We start from the raw sequence: 27484 nt of genomic DNA on the forward strand, positions 1-27484 counted from the left end.
CTGTCTGCGTTATTGCTAAAGCCTTGGTTCCTCGTGACAGCCATCTCTGAATGCTTTCAGTTGCAAAGGTGAGGTAAATTCGAGCAAATCAAGACTGTAAATCTAAAAAGATAGGAGCAACTGAAATGTTTGATTACTTGTCAGATGCGCTAAGTACATGATTTGAATCTAAATTAAAGCTATTTAATTGTTAAGATTCAAGTACCTGAAAGCAGACAGAGATCTGCCTGAGTTTTTCTAAGGAGAAGATAGGGAGAATGGAGCGGTGGTTGTCGGTCTTGGAGCCGGGTCATTAATGACAAGATCTGCAACTGCACCTGCATCAGTGTCTGTTTGTTTCTTCTCTTTTTCTGTTAGGGCTCACAAAGATACAACGCGGCTATCGTATGATCTTCGTTTTGTCTTGCCAGAGTCCTCCTGCGGTTTCCTGCGCTGCAGTTCAACCAGGCATCTTAGCTTGTCTGTCTAGTAGCTAGGTCTGGTCTGTATGTCTGGCTAACGTGCTTACAAGATGCTTTAGCTTCCGTGATTCCAGCAAGCAGCTTGTCTTGAGGTTTTGGTCCAAATCGTTCTGCTAGGGTTCTACGGTTGAACGATTCTAGGTCAGTCTTTGTTATAAGCCTTCCATTATCTAGTCTCTCATACTTACGAGTTTCTTGGTGCTGAGTGCTTCTCTGTTCTAGGTTCTACCAATGGCGTTGCGGCTGATCGTCTGGCTTCTGTTATTGTGGCGATACAATTAAGCTCTGCGTCTGGGTTAGGTCTGGACTGCGAAAGGGGCTTACCTGTCTTAGCAGCTGGGGCTGGGTCTAACCGCGCGAGCTTCCTCGGGGGTTGCTGCGGGTCTGGGTCTGGGTTTGGCTCTGGGCCTGATCCTGGATTCCTACATTCTAGTCTACCACGTACAATAGCCACTTGAGACAGAAAAAAGACGACGGGTTGTCAGTCAGTGAAATCTGCGGGAAAACGTGGAGATGGTGTGTGGAGGAAGGGGGAAGGGACGGACCCGTCGATCAAGAGATCAGTGCCCGTAGTGAACGAAGACGCGTCGCTGGCCAAATACAACGCGGCCCCGCTCAAGCCCGAAACATGGCTCATTCGTCCCACCGGTCTAGACCACCGCAGCGAGATTTTGACAAAAATTGAGAACATCGGCCCGTCAAGTGGAAAGAAATGATTCTATTACTGAAGTCCTTTCAAACCACACTTTCTTCAAGAGGGGACTGTCGCGAAACAAAAAACGTCAGCAAGTTTGGAAGTCAAAAGAGGAGCAAGAGAAACGGGGCGAGACTGACTCGAATTTCTCGATCAGCAGGGTGTTCATGTACCCCGGCGAGATGGAGTTACAGCGGATCTTGTGGGGCGCCCATTCCCTGCACAGAGACGAGAGAAGATGTGAGCCAGAGAAGCTGGTGAGGCCTAGACGAAGGGACGTACGCAGCGAGGGATTTCATCAGATGGATGACGCCGGCTTTGCTTGCGTTATCTGAAGCATCCCGGACGGAATCAAGTCAATCCCTCTGTTTTGTAAGCAGAGCATAGGGGGACGGAGGCTGGCACAAAAAGATTCGGGAAATCTTGTTGCAAGGTGTGTTTTTCTTTCATGCAGACATTTCCAATTGACGCAAATTGATTAGAAAGATGGGTACTTTTAGAGAAGGATTATGCGTAGAAGACGGGATTTAAGGAGATACAACAAAGATGGCAAGATGATACACATATAGAACATGAAAATTAAGGGATTTTGTTGGTTTATCGTATAGCGGGAGATTAGGCCTGAAACACAAGGTGCGCAGCGTGTGTCAATATTAGCATCCCACAAAGAAGTTGCACTAGGCAAAGAGGAAAGAAGCAGAGATGACGAACCGAGTGGTCATGAGTGTGGTGTTGGGCGTCCGAAGCGTCCTTCTTGAACAGCCCGCCCCCGAGATAAGGGAAGCCCATTCCCCAGGAGCCGTAGGGACTAAGCAAGCCGTAGTTGGCCAGCGGGCTCATCCCGAACAGGCCCAAGCTGTCCAGCCCCAGCCCCAGGCCCAGGCCCATGTCGTACCCGCCGCAGAATCCGGCGAGCGTGCCGTAGCACTTCGAGTCCGATTGACCTTTGCCGGCTTGGGCAGCGACGTCCGCCCGCGGAGCTAGAACCGGTGCGGATGCGACGGTCTGGAGGAGGGCCAGGAGACAAGCGACTGAGAAGATGCACTGCATGGTGGGTTTCGTGGGTTTGGAGGTGGGTAGCACGGTTTTGGTTGCGGAGGTGGATTATGGGTGGAGTCGAGTGTCTGGATCTGTGGGTGATGAGAGGAGGCGACTGGGCGGCCATCAAGCTTCCTTTATGTAGCTTTCTGGCCATGCTTGACGAGTCCCTTCCCACTAGGATTCCATATCCCGGGTTTCTCCAAGACCAACCGCCCGGCCAGATTTCCTTTCCACGCCGCGACTGAGTGGAATTTCTCATACACGGAGTGTGTGAAGGAAACACGCCTCTGTGGTTTATCGGTGTCCGATGTTGACACAAGATGGCTTCGCGGGACCAATCGGATCCATCGGCGGCGGCCGGCTTCTCATCCTCACCCATTCATGAACACCACAAGTTGACGGACACTCCATCCGCCACCGCTATACGAATCATGTGCCCTCGATTCCACGAGGCCGAAGCGGGTTCGTGTGGACATTGGTGCAAGCTTGAGACTGCGACGGTGGACTGAACAGCGCGCTTTTATCGGCGCGGCCGGCTCCCAAGACCAAAAACACCAGGAGATTCCGCCCTTATGGCTAGTTGGTACACAGGGCACATGGGAAATTCTACCACTCGCACAGTAAAGAACTGTGAACCATACACCTTCAGAACAGCTTCAGCTGAAGGTGACGTGTGATCCCGGCGGCAGGCCGATGGCGGTGAGTGGGCGAATATGGCAGCCGAAAGCTATATAAAGGGAAGCTTGATGGGCTCCCAGTCGCCTCCTCTCATCATCCACAGATCCATACACTCGACTCCACCCATAATCCACCTCCGCAACCAAAACCGTCTTACCCACCTCCAAACCCACCAAGCCCACCATGCAGTGCATCTTCTCATTTGCTTGTCTCCTGGCCCTCCTCCAGACCGTCGCATCCACCCCGGTTCTTTCCCCACGGGCGGACGTCGCTGCCCAAGCCGGCAAAGGCCAATCGGACTCGAAGTGCTACGGCATGCTTGCAGCCGGATTCTGCGGCGGGTACGACATGGGCCTGGGCCTGGGGCTGGGGCTGGACAGCGTCGGCCTGTTCGGGATGAGCCCGCTGCTCAACTACGGCTTGCTTAGTCCCTACGGCTCCTGGGGAATGGGCTATCCTTATCTCGGGGGCGGACTGTTCAAGAAGGACGCTTCGGACGCCCAGCAAAACGCTCATGATCACTCGGTTCGTCGTCCCCTCATCTTTTCTCTCTGCCTCGACCATTGCAGTGGGATGCCAATATTGACACACGCTGCATCCCTTTCCGTCCATCAGGCCTAATCTCCCGCTATAATTGACACACGCCACCCACCTTTTTTTTCAGGCCTAATCTTAATCCACTATACGATAAATCACCGAAATCACTAAATTTTCATGTTCTATATCTGTATCATCAGGCCCTCTTTGTAGTAATCTCCTTAGATCCCGTCATCCTCACATAATTCTCTGCTTGAGAACTCAACTAAACACCATATTTCCTAATCAGATCCCAATTGTGAATGTCTTTGTGGCAAAAAAGTGTTGATTGCAATCCGCTTTCTGCATTCTTTTCTATTAGTCTCCACGGTGCTCAAAAGACATATCATGGGCCATCGTCGAGCGTGGACCAGCGGGGCCATTGCCGCTTCTACAGCGGCGGCCATCAGCCGCCACCCGGAGCTGCGGCCCCTGCGGCCGCCGCCGCCTCCACACCTGCCGCAACATGCAGGACCCTCGCCAGCGTCTACACCGTGAGATGGGAGCCAGCATGTGTATGAGCCATCTTTTAAGACCCCTGCATCCTCATCACACATGTGCTTGAGCCCGTATCTTCACAAGCAGTGAGCAATCATCATTGGATCCTATGTCTGTACCATCCATCCATGTTTCATGTATCCTCCTGCATCGGCAAATGGCAATCTTGGACAGGGCCGCACCACTGTCTTTGAGAATAAGCTTCATTAACCTCATCTATGTATATAAATATGCTTATGCGTGAAACACGGAGAAAGGAAAAAGAAAAACAGGCAACACAAAAGTGTAACGTTTTCTTTGTTACTGATAATCATGCAAAGATGAAGCTGATTAATGATCGGAGAATGGTCCTTATCATGCTAAGAACCACTAACATCTTTCACAAGTTTTTTCCTTTCTTTAATTGTGAAGGTTTCATCTGAGGGTCTGAGTGTATTGTTATAAACCCGGTTGTCTTTCATTCCGTTGTTTCCTCTTTTCTTTTTCCTCATTGCAATATTCTTTGTTCTTTGTTATCATTATCATTTGGTTGTGTAATCTCAGCTTTTATCAAAACCTCCTTTCAAGAGTCTATTCTTTGCTCCGAAGATAGACTATTGTGTTTTGCTTAATGGTTGGACTTCAAGAGCGAAGTTGAGTGCTATAGTTATGGGATTTTCTGGCACAGCCCCAGTTTAATCTCCATCATTCTGCCATACAGAGCCTGCCTGTACCAAAGTGAAAATGATCATGATGATCTTTATTTCACAATGTGAGGCAAAAAAAAAAAAATAGAATTACGGAATGCCATGATTTGTGCACAGCAACAGGACCATCCGTCCAAGCATTCTACAAAACACAATACCTCTAATACATCTGAAAATAGGCGACGGGTTCTCTTGAATTTCGTTCATAGCCACTTAAGAGGTAAGAGTATTAGGTGGGCCCTCACAATTATATTGCGATCTTCAACCTTAGATTCCATACATTTAAATTTTTGGCTATCTTTGGTTTATCCAATCTTATTTCTTTTTCTCAAGTTATAAATTGTTTGATTCAAGTTTTGCTCCTCTCTTTATTGACATTCTAAAATTAAGCTATACATTATCTTCGCCTCATCATCATCCTCATAATCAATTTTCATCACTTCTATATTCAAATATTTCAAATCAAGCTTCCAATAAAACACAAAGTTATAAACATGTCCGATAACTCTTCTCCACAACTTCCTCTTTGCATGTCATTACCCCCGTCCCCAAACCCTAATTCTTTCACACATCTCGCCGGTCAATCCTACGTGACGCCTTTCCAAAGCCCTCTTCCGAATTTTACGGTTTCGGACGATGCACAACAATCCCTTCCTCCGCTCGGCCCATTTCCAGACGGTTTTGAACCTCGACCAATTGATTCTTTGCCAATTTTGAATTCGCCAGGTCCACATTGAGGATCTGCGTTAAATCAACTGGAGGAGGACGTCTCGGGGTTGATTTGGATGTCAACAAGCTTCCAGATAGAGATCAAACAATTTTTGCTAACTCACAAGCCATTGCGTCTCTCCAAGCTCAAGCCAGGCGAAATGACAAAACAATTCCCAGGAACAATGAGACGATCAAGGACTTGTCTCAATTGTTGGTTTTTGCAAAGGAATTTATTCCAATGAAGCTCCATTATTCTCAGGAGTTTTTACAGGTCTGAAATACGGTTGATACCATCATTAATTCCATCAATTCTCGTTTGACCGTTTTGGAGGATCCCGTGTTTCATAAGAATATAGTACAGTCTCATCCCAAACCTCCACATTTTTCTCATATTTATTTTTTGGGAAACATTAAAGAAACTTACAGATTTTGTGCAACTATGAGGGACACTTTTGCCCAATTTCCAAATAGCTTTTCTTCCGAACAACAAAAGATTCTATGGATTACTTCTTATTTTAGAGCTGCGTCAAGAAATTTAGGCAAGGATTGTTATTATCAAGACAACTGGGATAGGTGTTTAGACATGGCGGAATTATCTATAAACAATTTGGACTCGGCAAGTTTGGGTGTTTCTCCATTTTTCTTTTCTTATGGTCATCATCCAAAATTTAATATAATGACTGAATCATTGGGGAATAAGGATTTAGACAAATTTTTTGTTGGCATTGCAGTTGACACAGGAAAAAGCAATGGAGTGCCTGGTTTTGGCGCGGAATAAACAAGCAGCATATTATAATGTGAAGAAGAAGCCGGCACCGGTGTATTCAGAAGGAGAAATGGTGTTGCTTTTGTGTAAGTTTATTCAGTCAAGGCGTTTAAATTCTAAATTAGATTACAGGTATATTGGTCCTTTTGCGGTAAAGAAGATGGTAGGTACGGATGCGGTAGAGTTAGACATTAAAAAGGAATACCCTAAATTACATCCTGTTTTCAATGTCTCGCTGATTGTTAGATATGTTCATCCAAATAGTGTCTTGGATCGTGGCGTCGTTGATGGTATAAAGGATAAGTATTATAAAGATGAAGAAGTGGTTGACTGGTCGTTGATGAAGGCAATTTTGGATGTAAGGTCTCAAAGGAAGGGTAAGTTTCAGTTTTTAATTTCTTGGGCGCTTCCCGGGAGCGTAGCAGGAGGGGGGCAGAGTCCAAGGCGCGGCGGCAGTGGAGTCTTCAAGGGGCACGGGCGCGCGGCACAGCGCGGCGCGCAGCCAGGGCTCCCGCAAGCGGAGCCCAAACCTAGACGATAGTGGACGACCGGTACCGGCCGGCAGCAAACGCCACGGAACCAGCACCAATGCTCAGGACACCGACGACTAACACCGCTCAGCTTGCGCAAGAAATCCCGGCGGGATTTTTTGCGACTAGCAACAGCTAACTCGGAACAACGAATTCGCGAAACTACGCTGATCACACCTAACCGCTAGACCTTTGCCAAAGGGCGGGATTTTCGTCGAGAATTTTTTTTTATTTGCTAAGACTGCCAAGAGCATGAGTAATATAACTAACAGTATCTCCAACTTGGCAGCAGTACCGGCGACGGGAGACAGATCGCAGGCATTAACGGCCCCCAGGGCAAGATTCAAAGGGACGACGAGGAGAAGTCACACTTGGTCGTTGTCGAAGGCTCCGGAAGGAGGAAAGGGAACGAAAGGGGAACGGCGGAAGGGACAGAATACTTGTGGAAGTTGTAGGAGAGGGAAGAGGCGAACGGGTCCAGCGGTCCAGCGCTGGGAACGGGTAAGCACTTTGTTGCATAGGTCGAAGCGGATAGAACAAGAGGGGAAATGAGACTGTGATATCTGCGGCGCTTGCACCGTTTAGCAGATAATCCAGTAGGAGTAGACAACATTGGGGGTACGGAGGCGAATAGAATGAGAAAGGAAAAGGAAATGAGACTGCGATATCTGTGGCGCTTACACCGTTTAGCAGATAATCCAGTAGGAGTAGATGGGATTGCGGGTACAAAGCAGGAAGGAGGAAGGAGATTAGACGTACAAGAGGCGGTGCTGGAAATTTAGGTTGGAGATAAGGATAGCGGGGGAAGCGGAAGGACGTATGGCTCAGGCGGATCGTTTTATCAGATTGTGTGGGGCCAGGGGGAACAACGGTTGACGGGAGCATCAATCAACCGAACATCAATCGACCAAACGGGGAAACTCATCAACCACAAAAGGTAAACCCTTAGACCCCTTCGCTAGTCACGCGCAAGCTCCAACCTACCGACATCCCTCCCCAACCTCAATCATCTAACCCAACTTCTCATTGATCCCGGGCATCTCCACCTCCAGCAACCAACCACGTAGGGCCCAGTACATCACTATAAGCTAGGACCTGATACGACAAACAGGACCGGGAAGACGGCGGCGCGCAGGGCGGAAGCAGGAGCGGCAGCGGTAGCAATGAACAGAGGGGAGGAGGACACGGCGTGGGAGGGGGAACGGAGGAGGAAGGGCGGGCAGAAGGTCCAATAGAAGGGAAATATTGGTTGGCGGGTTTTTAATCCCCATGATTATTGGGGTCATTGTTAGACATCATCTGTGTAGTGACTGTCTTCTAAGGGGCCTTAGTTGAATCAATCAATTGGCTGCTGTTTTGGCAGGTAACCCATAACAGACCAGCGAGATCAAAGGAGGTCGGAGAGAAGAGGAAGCTAAGGGATATGGAAACTTGAAGCTGATTGGGAATTGATTGTAAATAATTAAACCCCTTCCGGAAACTGTGTTGTCGGCCTTGAGGGCAGAAGGAGACGGGGGTTATACTTGTGGATATCTTCTTGTTTCTCACCTCACTGCACTTGATTAAGGGACCAGGAAACTGGTTATTGATGACTAGCATAGTCCTGGTGAAATTCAGGAGATCAGAAAAGACCACAAGCAACATATAGCGCAGCAAAATGATGGCTCACTTGCTAAAGCCATCTGGTGCACCGACGGTATTTCTTTCACAACCAAGTCAAGGAGATCAAAAAAAAAAAAAATCAGTATTTAGGTCGTTAGGTACTCGTGAAGCTCATAGATATATATCCGCACCAAACTCACTCACGTAACGTGGAAGTTGTAATTCCGGGTCTGGCGCGTGGCCGCGAATTTGAAGTCGTGCGAAGACAGATAAAGCTCAGGATGATTGAACTGGACCAACCCAACGTTTGAGCAAAGAAAGAAAAAGAATGCTAAGCAGAAGTTGAACCATATCAACGACCTTGACGGGACCATATTTTCGAGAGGAAATATATTAGGCCCTGATACGGCAGACTGTTCCTTTATAGTTGATAAAAACTTTCAAACAATGTTGAGGTGATGGTGGTCTTGGGAAGATATTCAGGGCGAATAGGTGGGGTCTACCAGTATCCAGCTCAATATTTTCGAGAGAAAGGAACGTTTTGGGAATCAAAAACTAGGAAACAGAGACGATGACCGGCAAAAATATCATAGGTTGTTGAGATCTGTGATCGCTATATAGCTCTTTTAAGCGTTACAATGGTTCAAAGCCTCCCTAGTCTCCTTCTCTGAATCTTTCAAATGCTGTTCGCAGACACCAAGAACATGCTGATATTTATTGGGGACACAGACTATGCGGTAAAAGATGCGAAGCTTGATGTCATAAGTCCACCCTGGTCATCACACCCGTGTTTACACCGAAAGGAAGACTCCAAGCCCGCCAGCACAATGATCAAAAACAGGTGTAATAAAATAAGCGTTGGAAAGTTTGGTACAACATGCTGGTGCGATGCAGGCTATTGCCGGGACCGGAAAGCTAAAGAAACTATAAGGTTTCAATCTTTAGCATGGAGTTCCACAAGTATTCCAAATATGGAGATTCAACTTTTCAGGAGTCTGCACCGCACGCGCTTCGGGTGTCGCAATCACGATGCTGTTACATCAAATCCGCCCGCGTTGTGCTGATCCAGGCCCCAGGGTCACAGCCTTTCGGTGCAGTAAGTCTAGTTTAGGCCCGGGGAGGGGGGAAGTAGGATCCAGGTCTTGTGGACACCCCGCCGACGGAGGCAAGAAGGTGTTGATGACACAATTTGAGGCACTCAATGTTTAGATGGATTGATGACAACCTCATCGTGAAGCAACATAGATCTTTGACGCTCATTTTTGACTTTGTTAAGAGATCCAATGCGCTAGGAGTAAGACTAACAAGGAGAATATGAGCCGTTCCTCGAAGAGCAGAACTAAGCGGATCATACAAGTTCAATACTCCCTAGAGCTAGGGGGCACAGTTTTCATACAGAGAAGTAGAGTTCATCGCGGGACGCCTGAGCCATGTGGCCTATATTCTCTTGGGGAAGGAAAATGATCTCTTGGCTAGTATTAGTACTAGTAACGGTAGCAGTCTGTTTAGGACTCTTAATGCTGCTGAAATTGGGAGCGCGGCCCGGGAAAAACTTCATAGTTTGGGCCGATAATATAAAAACAGTGTGGATTAGGTTTCTCTAGATTGTTAGGAATGCAATCTATCAAGCAGGATGGAGGAGAGGAGGCCGGAATGGCTCCTTAATTACGCCAGGCAGCCAGGAGTTGTGGGTCTGAGCAGGCTCCAGGCCACCTGGAGTAACGGGTCGGGCTCAGACCTTTTTTGGTGTAGTACTCCTCACGAGGAGGGCTTCAGATCTCACTAAGAGAGAAGCCCCCCTGATCATTCTCTCTTAGTTACTCCCACCCCCCCCCTCACAAGGAAGGGGAAAGGGAGGAAACAAATGAGAAGAGAAGGAGGAGACTCCTTTTCCCACACTCAGGATGACTTGGGGAGTTAGTGGACAAACTCCCGGGCCATCCTAGGCAAGGAGACGCGCAATGAAGCGCCTTGCTGAACTGAGAACAAACTTGCTGAGAAACCTTATAAGGGTCTCAGCACACAAAGTGAGACGCAACGGGAGCAAGTAATTGGATGGAAAGGCGCGACTATGGCGAACAACATGTGGGTCGCCGAGGAACATATTCCGCTCTTAGTTAAGTCGTCTTTAGATTCTTTTATGCTATTACATGAGAAACATTTTGGCGCTAAGGCAAAGAGAAAGAGTAAGAAGGCAAAGAAGGCGGCGGGAGGATTGCAGGTACAAGGTCAGGCCAATTTGTAACATTTTCTTCGTTACTGATAATCATGCAAAGATGAAGCTGATTAATGATTGGAGAATGGTCCTTATTATGCTAAGAACCACTAACATCTTTTACAAGTTTTTTCCTTTCTTTAATTGTGAAGCTTTTATCTGAGGGTCTGAGTGTATTGTTATAAACCCGGTTGTCTTTCATTCCGTTGTTTCCTCTTTTCTTTATAAGACGAAAAGTCTTTGAGGATGGTGGGCACGTTAGATCACAAGCTTCTACGGAGCGGTGAGCTAAGGGCACAACAGACAAACCTAAGGCGCAAAGCCGATACAAGCACGGTGAGTATAGTGACAAAGTTGATGAGTTAAAGAAACAGGATTGCGGGGACAAGATCGGGATTTAACTAGACAACTAGGTTTACTATATTACATGTGCTGCGGAGATGGTTTGCGACTATCACTAAAACATTACATGTTCAATACCCTCCCTCCTGACTTAGCTTCAAACCAACAATAGCTTCATCTTGAGGAAGTTGATCATTGATAGGTGCTTTATTTTGGCGAGAGACTTCGTTAAACCGTCGGCCGGCATTGATGCTGTGGATATGTAAGTGAGTGCGACCCAACCTTTTTCAACCGCTTCTTGAATGAAATGGTATTTTGTGTCGATGTGTTTGCTTTTTGGATGCGTGATTGGGTTGTTGGAAAGAGCGATTGCGGCTTGGTTGTTGCAAAGGATTGAGATTGGAAATGCCGAGCCTGAGTCGATTGACTGGAGGACCGAGTTGAGCCAAACCGATTCTTGGACTCTGGCGTAGAGAGATTGATACTCCGCTTCGGTTGTTGATGTTGCCACCGACGTTTGTTTCTTGGTCTTCCAAGATATAACTGAATCGCCCCACGTGACTAGGTAGCCCGAGTAAGAACGACGGGAGTCAGTGCAATTAGCCCAATCCGCGTCGCAGTAAACCTTGAGCTTCTTATCACCGCCACCGATCCAAAGAGACAGAGATTTGGTTGAGGAAAGATACCGGAGGAGGTGTTTGAAGGCGTTCCAGTGCTTGATGCCTGGTCGTTCCAGATGTTGCAAAAGCTGCGACACTGCAAATGAAATGTCAGGTTGTGTTGAGCAGGAGATGTAGTTGACAGATCCTACAGCCCTTCGATAGTTGATTCCTAGCGCTTTGAACGCGTTGACTTCTTTGGTTGTGGCTGCAGTCAAGCGAGTGTTGGGAACAAACGGGGTGGCAGCTGATCTAGCATGAAGGTGATCATATTCCTTGAGAATCTCCTCAATGTGGCGTTCTTGAGAGAGCATTAGATGATCGGAGTGTTGGGTGATTTTCATACCGAGAAGAGAGGTGACTGGACCCAAGTCGTCCATGAGAAAACGAGCTTTGGTGAGTTTTTTGAAACGCTCGACATTGTGACTGATGATCGCCATATTGTCAACGTAGATGTGAACAAGACATTTCCAGCCAGGAACCTGAGATATGAACAGGCATGGATCCGCAATGGAAGGAGCGAAGTTGATTGAAGTAAAAATTTTGTTAAGCTCGGTGTACCAAACGCGAGGGGCCTGTTTCAAACCATAGATTGATTTTTTGAGTTTGAGACAGTGACCTGGTGGAACGTTCATACCCGAAGAACAGCGAAGATAGATTACATCATCGAGATTCCCATTAAGAAAGGCATTCCTAACATCCATTTGATGAATGTCCATTCCTTCATTGACACCAATAGTGAGAGCGACTTGTAGAGCTGATGGCCGACCTGTGGGAGCGTAAGTTTCGTTGTAGTCAACCCCTTCTTGCTGAGCGCTACCCTGAGCGCATAGGCGAGCCTTGAATTTGACCAGATTACCGCTTGCGTTGTATTTCTTCCGAAAAATCCAAATTGTGCCTAAAAGTGATTGGCAGTCAGGAGTTGGGACAACTTCCCAGACATTGAGACGAGCCATTGCCTCTAGTTCAACCTGAACAGCAGCTCTCCATTCCTCGGCATCCGGAGATAAGAGAGCTTCACGATAAGTGTGAGGAATTGGATGCGAAGTTGTATTGTTCAAGGCAGCCATAGCTATTGATAGATCGCGAGGGAAGTCAAGGGAAGCAATATGAGCGCGCCGTTTGGTGGTGATGATGTTAGAGGAGTCAATGTCTGAGGATATGTTTCAGGGGGGGGAATTGCGGCGGGGATATATCCAAAGCCAGGCCGAGGGCGGGATGATGAGACTGCGGGCAAAGGAGCCTGCTGCGGACCCTCAGGTAACGGTGCTTGCTCCTCAGGAATGTTGTCCGGAGAATCATGAAACTCAGCATCACCGGATGTATCGGATTCTGGTGTTTCGACCGGATTAGGAGCGGATTTGGGTGCATCTTCCGGAATAAGATCCTCATCAAACCCAAATTCAGTATTGGAGTTACCGGCAAAGGAGCCAGGGGAGATTCCTGGATAAGTAGTCTCGTCAAACATGACATTGTGACTATACAACACTGCAGTATTCACTGCCTCGCCCCAAATTGATGAGGGCAAGTTGGCTTGCTTGAGAAGTGATCGAGCCTTTTCGCTAGTGGTTTGGTTGCCTCTTTCAGCAATTGAATTTTGCTGAGGGGTGTAGGGTGCGGTGATGTGATGAATGATACCCTTATCTTTGAAGAACTCTTCAAATTCGTGAGAACAGAATTCTCCTCCTCCGTCTGTGACCACGTTCCTCACTTTGGCAGAATGGAAGTTCTCTACTTCTTTAACATAGTGATTGAATTTTTCAAAAGCTTGAGATTTAGACAATAGTATATACACGTGTTTAAAGGACGAGTAGGCATCTGTGATTTTAAAGTAGTAAAGTCCGCCTCCAACGGTGGGTGGGGATATTTTACCGCTGAGATCCATGTATATGAAGTGAAGTAGACCCTGAGGTTTGGGAAGAGTACCCGAAAACGGAAGACAATGAGATTTGGAAATCCTGCACGAATCGCAAGAAAGAGTTGAGAATTCAATTCCAAACATGATCTTTAACGCTTCGGAGCTGGGATGACCTGCTCGCCTGTGTAGTAGAGCAGCGTCAGTTGAAGATGCTTTGAGGGACCTGAGAGGAATTGACTGACCAGAAGGATTGACTAGCGTCGCTTTGATTGAGAAGATTTGACCTTCCACCGTTCCATCAAATACCTTGGAATTCAATGTTTGATCCATGACCGAGAAGTCGTCGGTGCCACGGCGAATCAGATCACAGTTAGATACGAAGAGACGTCCAAAGCTGACTAGTGCATGCGACAATTGAGGGACATGAAGAGCTTTGAACCAATGATCGTTTCCGTCGGTGTTCTTCAATTTGATCAAACCCAACCCTATGATTGGTAGACTCTTGCCATTGGCTATTGAAACCGACGAAGTGAACGGAGCATAATTGAAAAAGAACTTCTTTTTGGGAAACATGTGATCTGAGCAGCTGCTGTCAACAAAGATGGGTTTAGCTGAAGAGAGACTTGAGAAAGCAACATGAGACGATCGACAATGATACGCCTTCGCATCTTCCGGCACGTTGAAAATGGCAGCGTTTGCTTTCTTCTTTGCTTGTTGCCTCTTCTTCTTGTTGGCTGCTTCAAACTCAGGATGAAGTTGGTAACACCGGGCTTCAGAGTGACGAGTTTTTGGATTGTGAACTCCGTTCTCGCAGAACGGGACGCTGACGTTCATGGCTGATTCGGTCTTGACGACAGGATGAGTCAAGTCGTCCTGAGTGTCGAGTATCTTAGAGTCAAGCTGGGTGCGAATGATTTCGAGGGTGAGTGGTTGTTTGGTGAAGATGATATCCTTTGTGTTGTTGTATGACGAAGGAATCTTGCTCATGATAATCTCAGCTAGATGATTCTCGTTCACGGTTGGTTCCTCAGGTTTAGGAACGCAAATGGTCATACCGACTGCTCGCATGTTGGCTACACCGGTGTCAACGGCCACCAAGTACTGGCCGAGATTGTTGCCAAACGGAATCTTCAGAAAATTTTGGTAGACTTTTGATTGGTTTTGAGTGGTCTTTGCTTCAAAATGATTGCAAAGCAAAGTCCAAAGTTCGTGAGGCTGTTGTTGGTTGGTGTCGGTGACGAACCGACCTTGGTTATCGGATCCCATGTAGCGAACCAGTATGCCAGCGGCCATGTGTTTTCGATCAGTACAAAGATCCAACTGTTCGGGTTTTGCTTTTGACGCCTTGTCCTTGGTAAGGTACGCGGAACATTGTTTCTTGGCGCAATAGGAATGAACAACCGCCTTCCAGTCTTTGAAGTTGGAATTGGACAGGACCGGGAGATTCAATTTGTCAGACATGACAGTGTCTCGCGAGGTTTGATAGATGAGTTTTGTGATTTGAATTCCAGTAGCTATGCGCTATCTGGGCTCATAACCTATAAGACGAAAAGTCTTTGAGGATGGTGGGCACGTTAGATCACAAGCTTCTACGGAGCGGTGAGCTAAGGGCACGACAGACAAACCTTTGAGGATGGTGGGCACGTTAGATCACAAGCTTCTACGGAGCGGTGAGCTAAGGGCACGACAGACAAACCTAAGAGAGTGGGTAGGAATGAGAACGTGAGAAACATTGATGAGAAGATAAGAGACAGACCTAAGGCGCAAAGCCGATACAAGCACGGTGAGTATAGTGACAAAATTGATGAGTTAAAGAAACAGGATTGCGGGGACAAGATTGGGATTTAACTAGACAACTAGGTTTACTATATTACATGTGCTGCGGAGATGGTTTGCGACTATCACTAAAACATTACATGTTCAATATTCTTTTTCCTCATCACAATATTCTTTGTTCTTTGTTATCATTATCATTCGGTTGTGTAATCTCAGCTTTTATCAAAACCTCCTTTCAAGAGTCTATTATTTGCTCCGAAGATAGACTACCTATAATACATCTGAAAATAGGCGACGGGTTCTCTTGAATTTCGTTCATAGCCACTTAAGAAGTAAGAGTATTAGGTGGGCCCTCACAAAAAGTCTGCAAGGGGTCGGGATACAGAACGATGCTGGTGTCTGGGACCGTGTGACTGTTCGAGAAAAGGAGCCCAATGGAGAACAAGGTCCGTGGAAGAGGGCAGGTTTTGTTTGTTGGTTGGTGGGCCCTCTGGTCCGGACGGTATTGTCTGGCGGGCTTTTCTAGTCTGCCACGTACAATAGCCACTTCAGACAGACAAAAGACGACGGGTTGTCAGTCAGTGAAATTTGCGGGAAAACGTGGAGATGGTGTGTGGAGGAAGGGGGAAGGGACGGACCCGTTGATCAAGAGATCAGTGCCCGTAGTGAACGAAGACGCGTCGCTGGCCAAATACAACGCGGCCCCGTTCAAGTCCGAAACATGGCCCATTCGTCCCACAGGTCTAGACCACCGCAGCGTGATTTTAACAAAAGTTCAGAACATCGGCCCGTCAAGTGGAAAGAAATGATTGTATTACTGACGTGCTTTCAAACCACACTTTCTTCAAGAGGGGACTGTTGCGAAACATAAAACGTCAGCAAGTTTGGACGTCGAAAGAGGAGCAAGAGACGCGGGGCGAGACTGACTCGAATTTCTCAATCAGCAGGGTGTTCATGTACCCCGGCGAGATGGAGTTACAGCGGATCTTGTGGGGCGCCCATTCCCTGCACAGAGACGAGAGAAGATGTGAGCCAGAGAAGCTGGTGGGGCCTGGACGATGGGACGTACGCAGCGAGGGATTTCATCAGATGGATGATGCCCGCTTTGCTTGCGTTATCTGAAGCAGCCCGGACGGAATCAAGTCAATCCCTCTGCTTTGTAAGCGGAGCATAGGGGGACAGAGGCTGGCACAAAAAGATTCGGGAAATCTTGTTGCAAGGCATGTTTTTCTTTCATGCAGACATTTCCAATTGACGCGAATTGATTAGGGAGATGGGTACATTTAGAGAAGGATTATGCGTAGAAGACGGGATTTAAGGAGATACAACAAAGATGGCAAGATGATACACATATAGAACATGAAAATTAACGGATTTCGTTGGTTTATCGTATAGCGGGAGATTAGGCCTGAAACACAAGGTGCGCAGCGTGTGTCAATATTGGCATCCCACGAAGAAGTTGCACTAGGCAGAGACGAAGGAAGCAGAGATGACGAACCGAGTGATCATGAGTGTGGTGTTGGGCGTCCGAAGCGTCCTTCTTGAACAGCCCGCCGCCGAGATAAGGATAGCCCATTCCCCAGGAGCCGTAGGGACTAAGCAAGCCGTAGGTGAGAAGCGGGCTCATGCCGAACAGGCCCAAGCTGTCCAGCCCCAGCCCCAGGCCCATGTCGTACCCGCCGCAGAATCCGGCGAGCATGCCGTAGCACTTCGAGTCCGATAGGCCTTTGCCGGCTTGGGCAGCGACGTCCGCCCGCGGAGCTAGAACCGGTGAGGATGCGACAGTCTGGAGGAGGGCCAGGAGACAAGCAAATGAGAAGATGAATTGCATGGTGGGCTTGGTGGGTTTGGAGGTGGGTAGAACGGTTTTGGTTGCGGAGGTGGATGATGAGTGGAGTCGAGTGTATGGATCTGTGGGTGATGAGAGGAGGCGACTGGGAGCCCAGCGAGCTTCCTTTATATAGCTTTCTGGCCATGCTTGACGAGTCCCTTCCCACTAGGATTCCATATCCCGGGTTTCTCCAAGATCAACCGCCCGGCCAGATTTCCTTTCCACGCCGCGACTGAGTGGAATTTCTCACACAGGGAGTGTGTGAAGGAGACAGGGCTCTGTCCTGCTGTTATTGATTCGGTATGTATATCGGTGTGATGTCGACACTAGATGTCTTCGCGGGACCAATCGGATCCATCGGCGGCGGCCGGCTTCTCATCCCGTCCATGAACGCCACAAGTTGAGGGACACTCCATTCGCCACCGCTCTACGGATCATGTTCCCTCAATTCCACGAGCCCGAAGCGGGTTCGTGTGGACATTGGTGCAAGCTTGAGACTGCAAAGGTCAACTGAACAGCGCGCTTTTATCGGCGCGGCCGGCTCTCAAGAACAAAACCACCAGGAGATTCCGCCCTTATGGCTAGTTGGTACACAGGGCACATGGGAAATTCTTCCACTCGCACAGTAAGGAACTGTGAACCATACTCCTTCAGAAGGGCTTCATGAGCTGAAGGTGGTGTGTGATCCCGGCGGCAGGCCGATGGCGGTGAGCGGGCAAATATGGCAGCCAAAAGCTATATAAAGGGAAGCTTGATGGGCTCCCAGTCGCCTCCTCTCATCATCCACAGATCCATACACTAGACTCCACCCATAATCCACCTCCGCAACCAAAACCGTCTTACCCACCTCCAAACCCACGAAACCCACCATGCAGTGCATCTTCTCATTTGCTTGTCTCCTGGCCCTCCTCCAGACCGTCGCATCCACCCCGGTTGTTTCTCCGCGGGCGGACGTCGCTGCCCAAGCCGGCAAAGGCCAATCGGACTCGAAGTGCTACGGCATGCTTGCAGCCGGATTCTGCGGCGGGTACGACATGGGCCTGGGGCTTGGGCTGGGACTGGACAGCTTGGGCCTGTTCGGGATGAGCCCGCTGGCCAACTACGGCTTGCTTAGTCCCTACGGCTCCTGGGGAATGGGCTATCCTTATCTCGGCAGCGGGCTGTTCAAGAAGGACGCTTCGGACGCCCAGCACAACGCTCATGATCACTCGGTTCGTCGTCCCCTCATCTTTTCTCTCTGCCTCGACCATTGCAGTGGGATGCGAATATTGACACACGCTGCATCCCTTTCCGTCCATCAGGCCTAATCTCCCGCTATAATTGACACACGCCGCCCACCTTTTTTTTCAGGCCTAATCTTAAACCGCTGTACGATAAATCACCAAAATCACTAAATTTTCATGTTCTATATCTGTATCATCAGGCCCTCTTTGTAGTAATCTCCTTAGATCCCGTCATCCTCACATAATTCTGTGCTTGAGAACTCAACTAAACACCATATTTCCTAATCAGATCCCAATTGTCAATGTCTTTGTGGCAAAAAAGTGTTGATTGCAATCCGCTTTCTGCATTCTTTTCTATTAGTCTCCACGGTGCTCAAAAGACATATCCTGGGCCATCGTCGAGCGTGGACCAGCGGGGCCATTCCCGCTTCTACAGCGGCGGCCATCATGAGCCGCCATCCGGAGCTGCTGCTGCTGTCACCGCCGCCTCCACATCTGCCGCAACATGCAGGACCCCCGCCACCGTCTACACCGTGAGATGGGAGCCAGCATGTGTACAGTGCCCCCCATGACTTCTCAACTACCCCTACAGGGGTGTTCCAAGTTTTGAAGATTTTTTTTCCAAAAATTCTTTCAAAAGTGGGCTGATGCTGGGCTCTTTTTGGCCCATTTTTTGATGCAAATGTCACATTTCACCAACCAGACCTGGTAATATGCATGATAATAGTCCAAAGTCAATGGAATCTCACTGGACCCACTGCCAAGAGAATAATGAAGAAATATTCTTCACATTGCCACATTCCAAAGAGTGTACTGATGGATATGGCAATCATCAATAACTAAGGAGGTACATATTTACATCAATACCTACACCTGTAGTATGTATGTACATAGATAATTTAGTCTCTAGTCTCTAAATACATAATAAATATTCTATAAGTCCATAGTACATGTCTGTTACCACATACTATGGTCTTGAAACCAGCTGTTCCAAATTTTGCATCTGAAAAAAATGAAACTTCTTTTTGAGGCATTGCACAGACTTCAGAGTTATATTTTTGAGTTCTCCTACGCCTGTAGGGCTCAAAAATGTATAGTTTACATGTGATACATGTCTGGTGACTTTGAACACATTGTTCAAAGTTCAATTTTTTTTTGCAGGTGCGGGGTAGTTGAGAAGTCGTGGGGGGCACTGTATCAGCCATCTTTTAAGACCCCTGCATCCTCATCACACATGTGCTTGAGCCTGTATCTTCACAAGCAGTGTGCAATCATCATTGGATCCTACGCCTGTACCATCCATCCATGTTTTGTGTATCCTCCTGCATCGGCAAATGGCAATTTGGGACGGGGCCTTGCCACTGTCTTTGAGAATAAGCTTCATTAACCTCATCTATGCATATAAATATGCTTATGCGTGAAACACAGAGAAAGGAAAAAGAAAAACAGGCAACACAAAAGACTGCAAGGGGTCGAGATACAGAATGATGCTGGTGTCTGGGACCGTGTGACTGTTCAAGAAAAGGAGCCCAATGGAGAACAAGGTCCGTGGAAGAGGGCAGGTTTTTTTTGTTGGTTGTTGGGCCCTCTGGTCCGGACGGTATTGTCTGGCGGGCTTTTCTATAAAAAGATAGGAGCAACTGAAATGTTTGATTACTTGTCAGATGCGCTAAGTACATGATTTGAATCTAAATTAAAGCTATTTAATTGTTAAGATTCAAGTACCTGAAAGCAGACAGAGATCTTCCTGAGTTTTTCTAGGGTGAAGATAGGGAGAATGGAGCGGTGGTTGTTGGTCTTGGAGCCGGGTCATTAATGAAAAGATCTTCAACTGCACCTGCATCAGTGTTTGTTTGTTTCTTCTCTTTGTCTGTTAGGGCTCACAAAGATACAACGCGGCTATCATATGATCTTTGTTTTGTCTTGCCAGAGTCCTCCTGCGGTTTCCTGCGCTGCAGTTCAACCGGGCATCTTAGCTTGTATGTCTAGTAGCTAGGTCTGGTCTGTATGTCTGGCTAAGGTGCTTACGAGATGCTTTAGCTTCCGTGATTCTAGTGAGCAGCTTGTCTTGAGGTTTTGGTCCAAATCGTTCTGCTAGGGTTCTGCGGTTGAACGATTCTAGGTCAGTCTTTTTTACAAGCCTTCCATTATCTAGTCTCTTGTACTTACGAGTTTCTTGGTGCTAAGTGCTTCTCTGTTCTAGGTTCTACCGATGGCGTTGCGGCTGATCATCTGGCTTCTGTAATCGTGGCAATAAAATTAAGCTCTGCGTCTGGGTTAGTTCTGGACTTCAAAAGGGGCTTACCTTTCTTAGCAGCTGGGGCTGGGTCTAACCGCGCGAGCTTCCTCGGGGGTTGCTGCGGGTCTGGGTCTGGGTTTGGCTCTGGGCCTGATCCTGGATTCCTACATTCTAGTCTACCACGTACAATAGCCACTTGAGACAGAAAAAAGACGACGGGTTGTCAGTCAGTGAATTCTGCGGGAAAACGTGGAGATGGTGTGTGAAGGAAGTCTTAGACTCTGGGATGCCGGTGAATAGAAAACAGAAGAGAGTGTAATTTCGTCGTCAACAAAGAAATGAGAAAGAAAGAAACAATGAAGATGGAAAACATCACAGTGCTTACCTGGGATGCCGGTGAATAGAAAACAGAAGAGAGTGAGGAAAAGAAGAGATCACCGGCACCTAGGGGAAGAGTCTCTTAGAGTAACTGAGAAACAGGATATAAGAATACTCTAAATACATATGCTAATACTAAGATATAACCGTATACCATAACAGGAAGGGGGAAGGGACGGACCCGTTGATCAAGAGATCAGTGCCCATAGTGAACAAAGAAGTGTGGCTGGCCAAATACAACGCGGCCCCGTTCAAGTCCAAAACATGGCCCATTTGTCCCACTGGTCTAGACCACCGCAGCAACATTTTGACAAAAATTCAGAACATTGGCCCGTCAAGTGGAAAGAAATGATTGTATTACTGACGTCCTTTCAAACCACACTTTCTTCAAGAGGGGACTGTCGCGAAACAAAAAACGTCAGCAAGTTTGGACGTTGAACAAGGAGCAAGAGACGCGGGGCAAGACTGACTCGAATTTCTCGATCAGCAGGGTGTTCATGTACCCCGGCGAGATGGAGTTACAGCGGATCTTGTGGGGCGCCCATTCCCTGCACAGAGACGAGAGAAGATGGTGGGGCCTAGACAAAGGGACGAACGCAGCGAGGGATTTCATCAGATGGATGATGCCTGCTTTGCTTGCGTTATCTGAAGCAGCCCGGACGGAATCAAGTCAATCCCTCTGTTTTGTAAGCGGAGCATAGGGGGACGGAGGCTGGCACAAAAAGATTTGGGAAATCTTGTTGCAAGTGTGGCGTTACAGGCCAGAGAAGGGCTTATGGGGTTACTGCGGCAAGGCGGGCGAGTGTTTGGATCCGCTCAACTGTACTCATCATCTGATTAGGTTTAAGCTGTTGTATCTAGTCTGATTGTTGTAACGGCTTCGCTTCTCTTTCTAATTCACTCATCCGTTTTTGTCTCTCTCCTCACGCACCCAAATAGGTGCATAAGTCGTCCCGTTTCTCATTTCTCTTTCGTCTCGGCCTCCCGTCATCGGCCTTCTAGCTCACAGCTGCTACTTGGTGTCTCACAGGTTATGAGCCCAGCCTTTTAAGAGCTTTTAGGTCCGTAGGAGTTACGAACAAGCAGAAATTTGAACAACTATACTTGGCACTGTGGCAGACTTAGTCAACAAAGATTCTATCTCCATTGCTCCGGATCTGAACAACACCCACCTGGCGGACTCTCCATCTGAGCTGGAAGACAAAACCCCTCTCGCATCAAGCCGCCAATCCTTTCAATCCGTCGATTCTGAATCTGAATCAAAAATTGGAAATCTCCTTGTCCCTTCTTCTCCACCTCTCCTCAAATCCTCCGCTCCCATCATGTCCTCAATCAACACCTCCAATATCAAGCTCGTCACTGAAAAGCTGGACAAAGAAAATTTCTCCAGCTGGCGATGGGCGATTGTTACCCCACTTGGATACAAAGGCCTGGACAATTACATCCTCATCGACCAGACCGACAAAATGAAGAAGAAGCCGGATTATCAGCTTCATAATAAAATGACCACAATTTTATCCGGATGCACATGACAACTGCCAATCTGGAACGCTTTGTCACCAGTCTCACCGACTACGATGCAAAGAAATTATGGGACGCCATTGAAGCCCACTTCATGGCCAAAACCATGGAAAATGCTGCTACCGCCATGGACAAATACTTCGATATACATTTCGATGAAGCTGACATGGAAAAATCAATAGCCGAGATCCAACATTCCTATCGACATCTCTGCGAGGTTGGCGCCAAGAAGTTTGGAAAAGAGGGTCTCACGGCAATGGCTGTAGTTTTTGCTCTCTGTAAACTCCCTCCAGCCTTCAACACCTTCAGGACTCTCCAGTTTAAGGAGTTCAAAGAAGACGAGGAGATAGAGATGGAACCTTTTCTCAGCGCCCTTGAGATGGAAGTCCGCCGAATGAGGGACTCCCAACAAGAACTCATCTCGGCTGCAACTGCCCTGGCAGTGTCTCAACTCCAACAATCAGGCGAGACCTCCAAGAAAAAAGGGAAGAAAATTCAGTGCACCGGGGGAAAGCATAATCCGAACGCCGCCCATCCCGAGTCCGATTGTTTTCATCTGCACAAGGACAAAGCCATAGCCTATCATCAGGCGGCTATTGACCGGATGACAAAATCTCTCCCGAAAGCAAACCTTGGGGCCAAGTCGGACTTCCAGGACGCCATCATCCTTGACAGTGGAGCCTCTGGTCACTATCTCAAGGATCGGTCCTACTTCTCAAGTCTCTCCAGCACTGCGGCCTCCGTCTTTGGGGCCAATGGGGCTGCCATTCCTATTGTTGGATTTGGCCCAGCAACCATCCAAACGGCGATCAGGCCTCTCAATCTCTCCATGGCGTACTATGCGCCTAAACTATCCAACTCACTCATCTCGCTTACCCACCACGTCCGTCTGGGATATTCCTTAGTTCCTGCCGCTCGGGGCACCCGTTTTGAATGTTGTCAAGGCTCTGAGGTAATCTTTGCTGGGACTACCGGGGAAAATGTACTGTTAATCAACATGAACCCCTTGAAAGCCCTGTCCGTGTCCTCATTCTCTCCGCTTGACCTTCACCAAGCGCTTGGTCATCCGAGTCTGGCATATCTGAACAAAGCATATCCCGATCTTCACATCAAGGCCTTGGAATGTGATGTCTGCGACCGGGCCAAGATGCATCGACAGCCGTTCGGTGGCTCCTTTCCCACCTTCTCTCAACCGCTCGAATGCATTCATATGGATCTATGCGGTCCAATTGCCCCCACTTCTCGGGGAGGAAATCGCTATTTCCTCAAGATCATCAATGGCTTTACCAAGTATCGATTTATCTACCAAATGAAGTGTAAGTCCGATACCTTTCAATTCTTTCAAGTCTTTCTCAATCAGGCCGAAACTTATCTCAGCCGTAAATTGAAATTGGTAGTCTCCGATAATGGAGGCAAATTTTGTAACCTGAAGTTCAGTTCCTTCTTTACCGAACGCGGTATCCAGCACCTCACCTTGGCCCCCTATACTCCTCAGCAAAATCCCATGGCTGAGAAGGGTAACCGAACTATTATTGAGAAGACGCGGGCGCTTCTGATGACCTGCGGTCTGCCCCTTGAATGGTGGGGCAAGGCGGTCACACTTTTGGTATTCCTCAAAAATCAATCCCCAGACAGCTCCATTGGCTTCGCTTCCCCGTACAAGAAGTGGCATGGAACAAAGCCCAATCTCAAGTCATTAGTTCCGTTCGGCTGTAGGGCCGTGCTATTCGAGGAGCGTAAATGGAGGGACTTGAAGTTCTCCCCCTCAGGAGTTGAGGCGGTGTTCGTCGGCTACGACGGTCATCATCAGTCGTTCAAGGTGTGGGTGCCTCAGACCAACAAAATGGTTGTCTCGCATCATGTGAAGTTTTTCCCGACGGTGTTTCCCTGCCTTTCTTCTGCCAACTCTCTCCTTGACCCACCGACGCTCTTCGACTTCGGCGAGCCGGGTGGGGAGATCCTGGATTCCCCGGTGGTCAGTCTCAAGGTGTCGGGTGGTCCTGAGTCCGACCCCCAGCCGCCTGCTCCTCTTCCACTGGCTCCGGTTCCTCTCGATCGGCCTCCTATCCCACCCCAGTCATCGGGTGATTTGATTCCTCCAGCTCTGGCCCCATCGTCTGAAGAGCAGGCCAGTCCCTCTGTGCCAGCTACGCCGGCCCCTGGGGTGAAGGGTTATGCCTACGTCCCTCACTACGATATTGCGCCAAAGAATATTTCTTCGGACATCGACGAGAGCAATATAGTCTCGGGATCTAGGCGTCACCGAGCTCTGGTCATTGTCGAAGAACCCTCTTCGCTTTCGGACCCGAAAACCTACGGGGAGATCCTAGGAAGGATCGATGAGAACGAATAGCTGATGGCCGTTGAAGTTGAGCCAAACAACATCAAGCGGCATGAGGTGTGGGTCGTGGCTCCCAAGGTCCCTGGCTGTAGGGAATTGGACACAACTTGGGTCTTCAAACAAAAATTCGACGCGAACGGCGAGCTCCTGAAATACAAGGCTCGCCTGTGTGTCCGAGGTTTCTGGCAAGTCGAAGGCGTAAATTACAACCGGACGTTTGCACCAACCGGGAGGACAGCCACGCTGAGGCTTATGTTTGGTATAGTGGCGACGCTTGGCTGGGACATCCAGCAGATGGATGTGAAATGTGCATTCCTCAACGGCATTCCTGAGGAGGAAATCTTTATCAAGGTCCCAGAGGGTTTGGGGGTTGAACTTCCGCCAGGTCATGGCTTAAAGCTCCAAAAGTCTCTGTACGGCTTGAAGCAGAGTCCCCGCTGCTGGTATACTGCCCTCAAGGATTTCTTTAGTTCAGTCAACTTCGCTCCAGCGCTGGTGGATCCTTGCTTGTTCTGCCATCAAGATGCTTCGAAGCCATGCTTATTAAGTTTCACACAACTAAGAGCAGAGCCGCTTGGTACTGAGAGATATAAGAGTAAGAAGAAGTCTTCAAGTGCCGCTATGCAGCTGAGTGAATCCACGGATTCTGTAGGCTAACAAGATTTGGCTCAGGGATCTTGTAAGTCAAGAGTCGCCTATTCGGGCTGATAGAGAAGAACCGCAGTTGTCTGTTGCAATGCGTATAGACAACTGTCAGGCTAGGGTCATGGATGACTAGAGCTCAACAGCGATGGACTCACCTCCGTGGTTGGGACTGGAGATCCTATTGCTGAGGCTTGAACCTGGTCGGTCTGGTCTGGCGTTGGATGTCGAAGTGCTGCACAAGCAAACAGAGGCTCTAGTCAGCTCCAACGATCCTAGCTGAGGCTATCCCAACAGACGCACTTACCTGGTAGGTTGTTTGTCTTGTTTGGGTTGCTTGGGCCCTTCGTCGGTTGCTGACGTGGCTAGAAGGTTTGGAGCGGAGGAAATAGCTTTAGCACATTCCTTCCGCCTGAGGGCGGCATGCATATTGCATGCGCCTGAAGGTCGTGCCGGCTCACCTTGATCCCCTGTAGGGTTAGGTTTAGCTGCCTTGCGCTTCCTCTGATTTGGGGATGTACCCAAATCCTGACAATGCTTTGTGTTTGTTCACGTCGACGACCTGGTCATTATGGGTCCCAACGTTTTGTTTCTCAAGGAAAAGATCAAGCAACGATTCGAAATGGAAGACCTAGGGGACTGCCAGTATGTCCTGGGCATGTGAGTGGTACGGGACCGGGCCAACAGAACAATCACTCTAAGTCAAGATCGATACGCCCGCAAAATCCTGGAGGAATTCAAGATGCTAAATTGCAAGCCGGCTTCCACTCCGCTGCCCGGTAATTCCCTCACTTGCCCAGTCAAAGACGAGCCGGTTGACTCGGGCTTCAACTATTGACAAGGGGTGGGCCTACTGCAGTATCTGGTGCAGTGTACTCGTCCGGACTTGGCATTCGCGGTCAGCTACACCACGGGCTGTCGCAGACGTTTATTGGACATGTATATGGACATGTTTGCGGATGTCCAGCTCTGGCGCTGCAGGAAACATTGAGCTTAACTAAGCCTCTCCGAGGAGGCGCGAAGCGTCTCCGAAGGAGAGGCTTAGGACTAATGTCCCATATTTGGCCTGAGGCTGACGGGTTTTTTCAATGAAAATGTGTGATTTTGTGTTTACAACTCTCCTACAACTTGGTATCACCTCATAATCCAAATCCTAGTTGGCCATGTCTAGCCCTTGATCTCAGCTGTCTTGTACATGTTTTTTCAAGTAAATTCATCAAGAACTGGCCGCTCAGCAGCCATTCTTGTAAGGGCATTTTCTGAGCAATGTGACAGACCCGCCGGGCCATTTGCAGGTCAAGTACAGACACTTTCTCACGGTTTCAGCCTTGCAAGGCCTCGCAAGCCATTCTTTTACAGCAATTTTTTTTTCAAGGGATGGGGGTAGGTGTTGTGTTAAACACACCAGAATATGTAGAAAGAAAATCTGATTCTAATGATGCCAGAGGCTGTGAAGAAATCCAATGGGTATACGGTGATATGGGGGATATAAGGAATTTTTAGATGTTTGGCTGGGCAGCCTCAGGCCAAATATCGGACATTAGGCACAAGTCCCTCCCGCAAGCAGGAGGGTGCTCGCGCCCCGCGAGCACAGGGAGGGACTTGTGTTAAGTTCAAGGAAACATCCGCTGGATGCCACTTGCATTGCGCAATGGCGGACGTCCCGCCAGAATGCATCCGCTGGATGAAATGAAAACGTCCACCGGATATCAGCCACTATCACCAGGTTGGAAAAAAATGTAGGGAATCCATCTGTGACCTGGTGTATTCGCTCACTCGCGCTCATCGCGGGGGGCCACAGAGTTTGGTGGATAGGTGGGATCAGGCGCGGGGGGGGTGTAGGGGGGGCGAGGGGAAGGGCATGGCCTGAGTGGGGATCAAACACCAACCTGCTTCGCTGGGGTTCGCGCTCGCAGGTGGCAGTGAACAGTCTCCACAACCAGCTGCGACATCATGACTTTAACGCAGTCTCTAAACGCAATCTATATAGGGTCAAGTTTGCAACGGCAGACCCTCTTGCCACCCAACAGGCAGCTGAACATCTTGGACTGTCGAAATCTAGACAGTACAAGATGCAGCCATTGGAGACTTGTTCCAATGGTTGAATTGATAAATTCCTTTGGTCACTCCAGCTCGGGTGTCCAATGGATAGTGAGTTATGGTGTCCATCAGACACTCTTGATCAAGAGTGTCTGATGGACAGTGGTTTTTGGTGT

The 27484-nt window shown here is 48.4% G+C and overlaps 2 protein-coding genes across 2 annotated transcripts; both read right to left on the minus strand.

Annotated features, from left to right (window-relative positions):
* Window positions 1-895: 895 nt before the first annotated feature.
* On the minus strand, window positions 896-1454 carry PtA15_4A746 (uncharacterized protein; the record flags this gene model as incomplete). The annotated part of the gene is made up of 5 exons (XM_053168661.1): window positions 896-914; window positions 1007-1111; window positions 1206-1223; window positions 1296-1373; window positions 1438-1454. 5 exons carry the CDS (start codon window positions 1452-1454, stop codon window positions 896-898), a joined length of 237 nt encoding a protein of 78 aa, XP_053019848.1.
* A 14213-nt stretch (window positions 1455-15667) lies between these two features.
* Window positions 15668-21463, minus strand: PtA15_4A747 (uncharacterized protein; the record flags this gene model as incomplete). The annotated part of the gene is made up of 9 exons (XM_053168662.1): window positions 15668-15836; window positions 15916-15948; window positions 16021-16098; window positions 16163-16211; window positions 18516-18577; window positions 20946-21050; window positions 21130-21162; window positions 21235-21342; window positions 21426-21463. 9 exons carry the CDS (start codon window positions 21461-21463, stop codon window positions 15668-15670), a joined length of 675 nt encoding a protein of 224 aa, XP_053019849.1.
* Between the last annotated feature and the right edge of the window lie 6021 nt (window positions 21464-27484).

Source organism: Puccinia triticina, chromosome 4A (assembly GCF_026914185.1).
Source record: "Puccinia triticina chromosome 4A, complete sequence".
NCBI classification, from domain to species: domain Eukaryota; kingdom Fungi; phylum Basidiomycota; class Pucciniomycetes; order Pucciniales; family Pucciniaceae; genus Puccinia; species Puccinia triticina.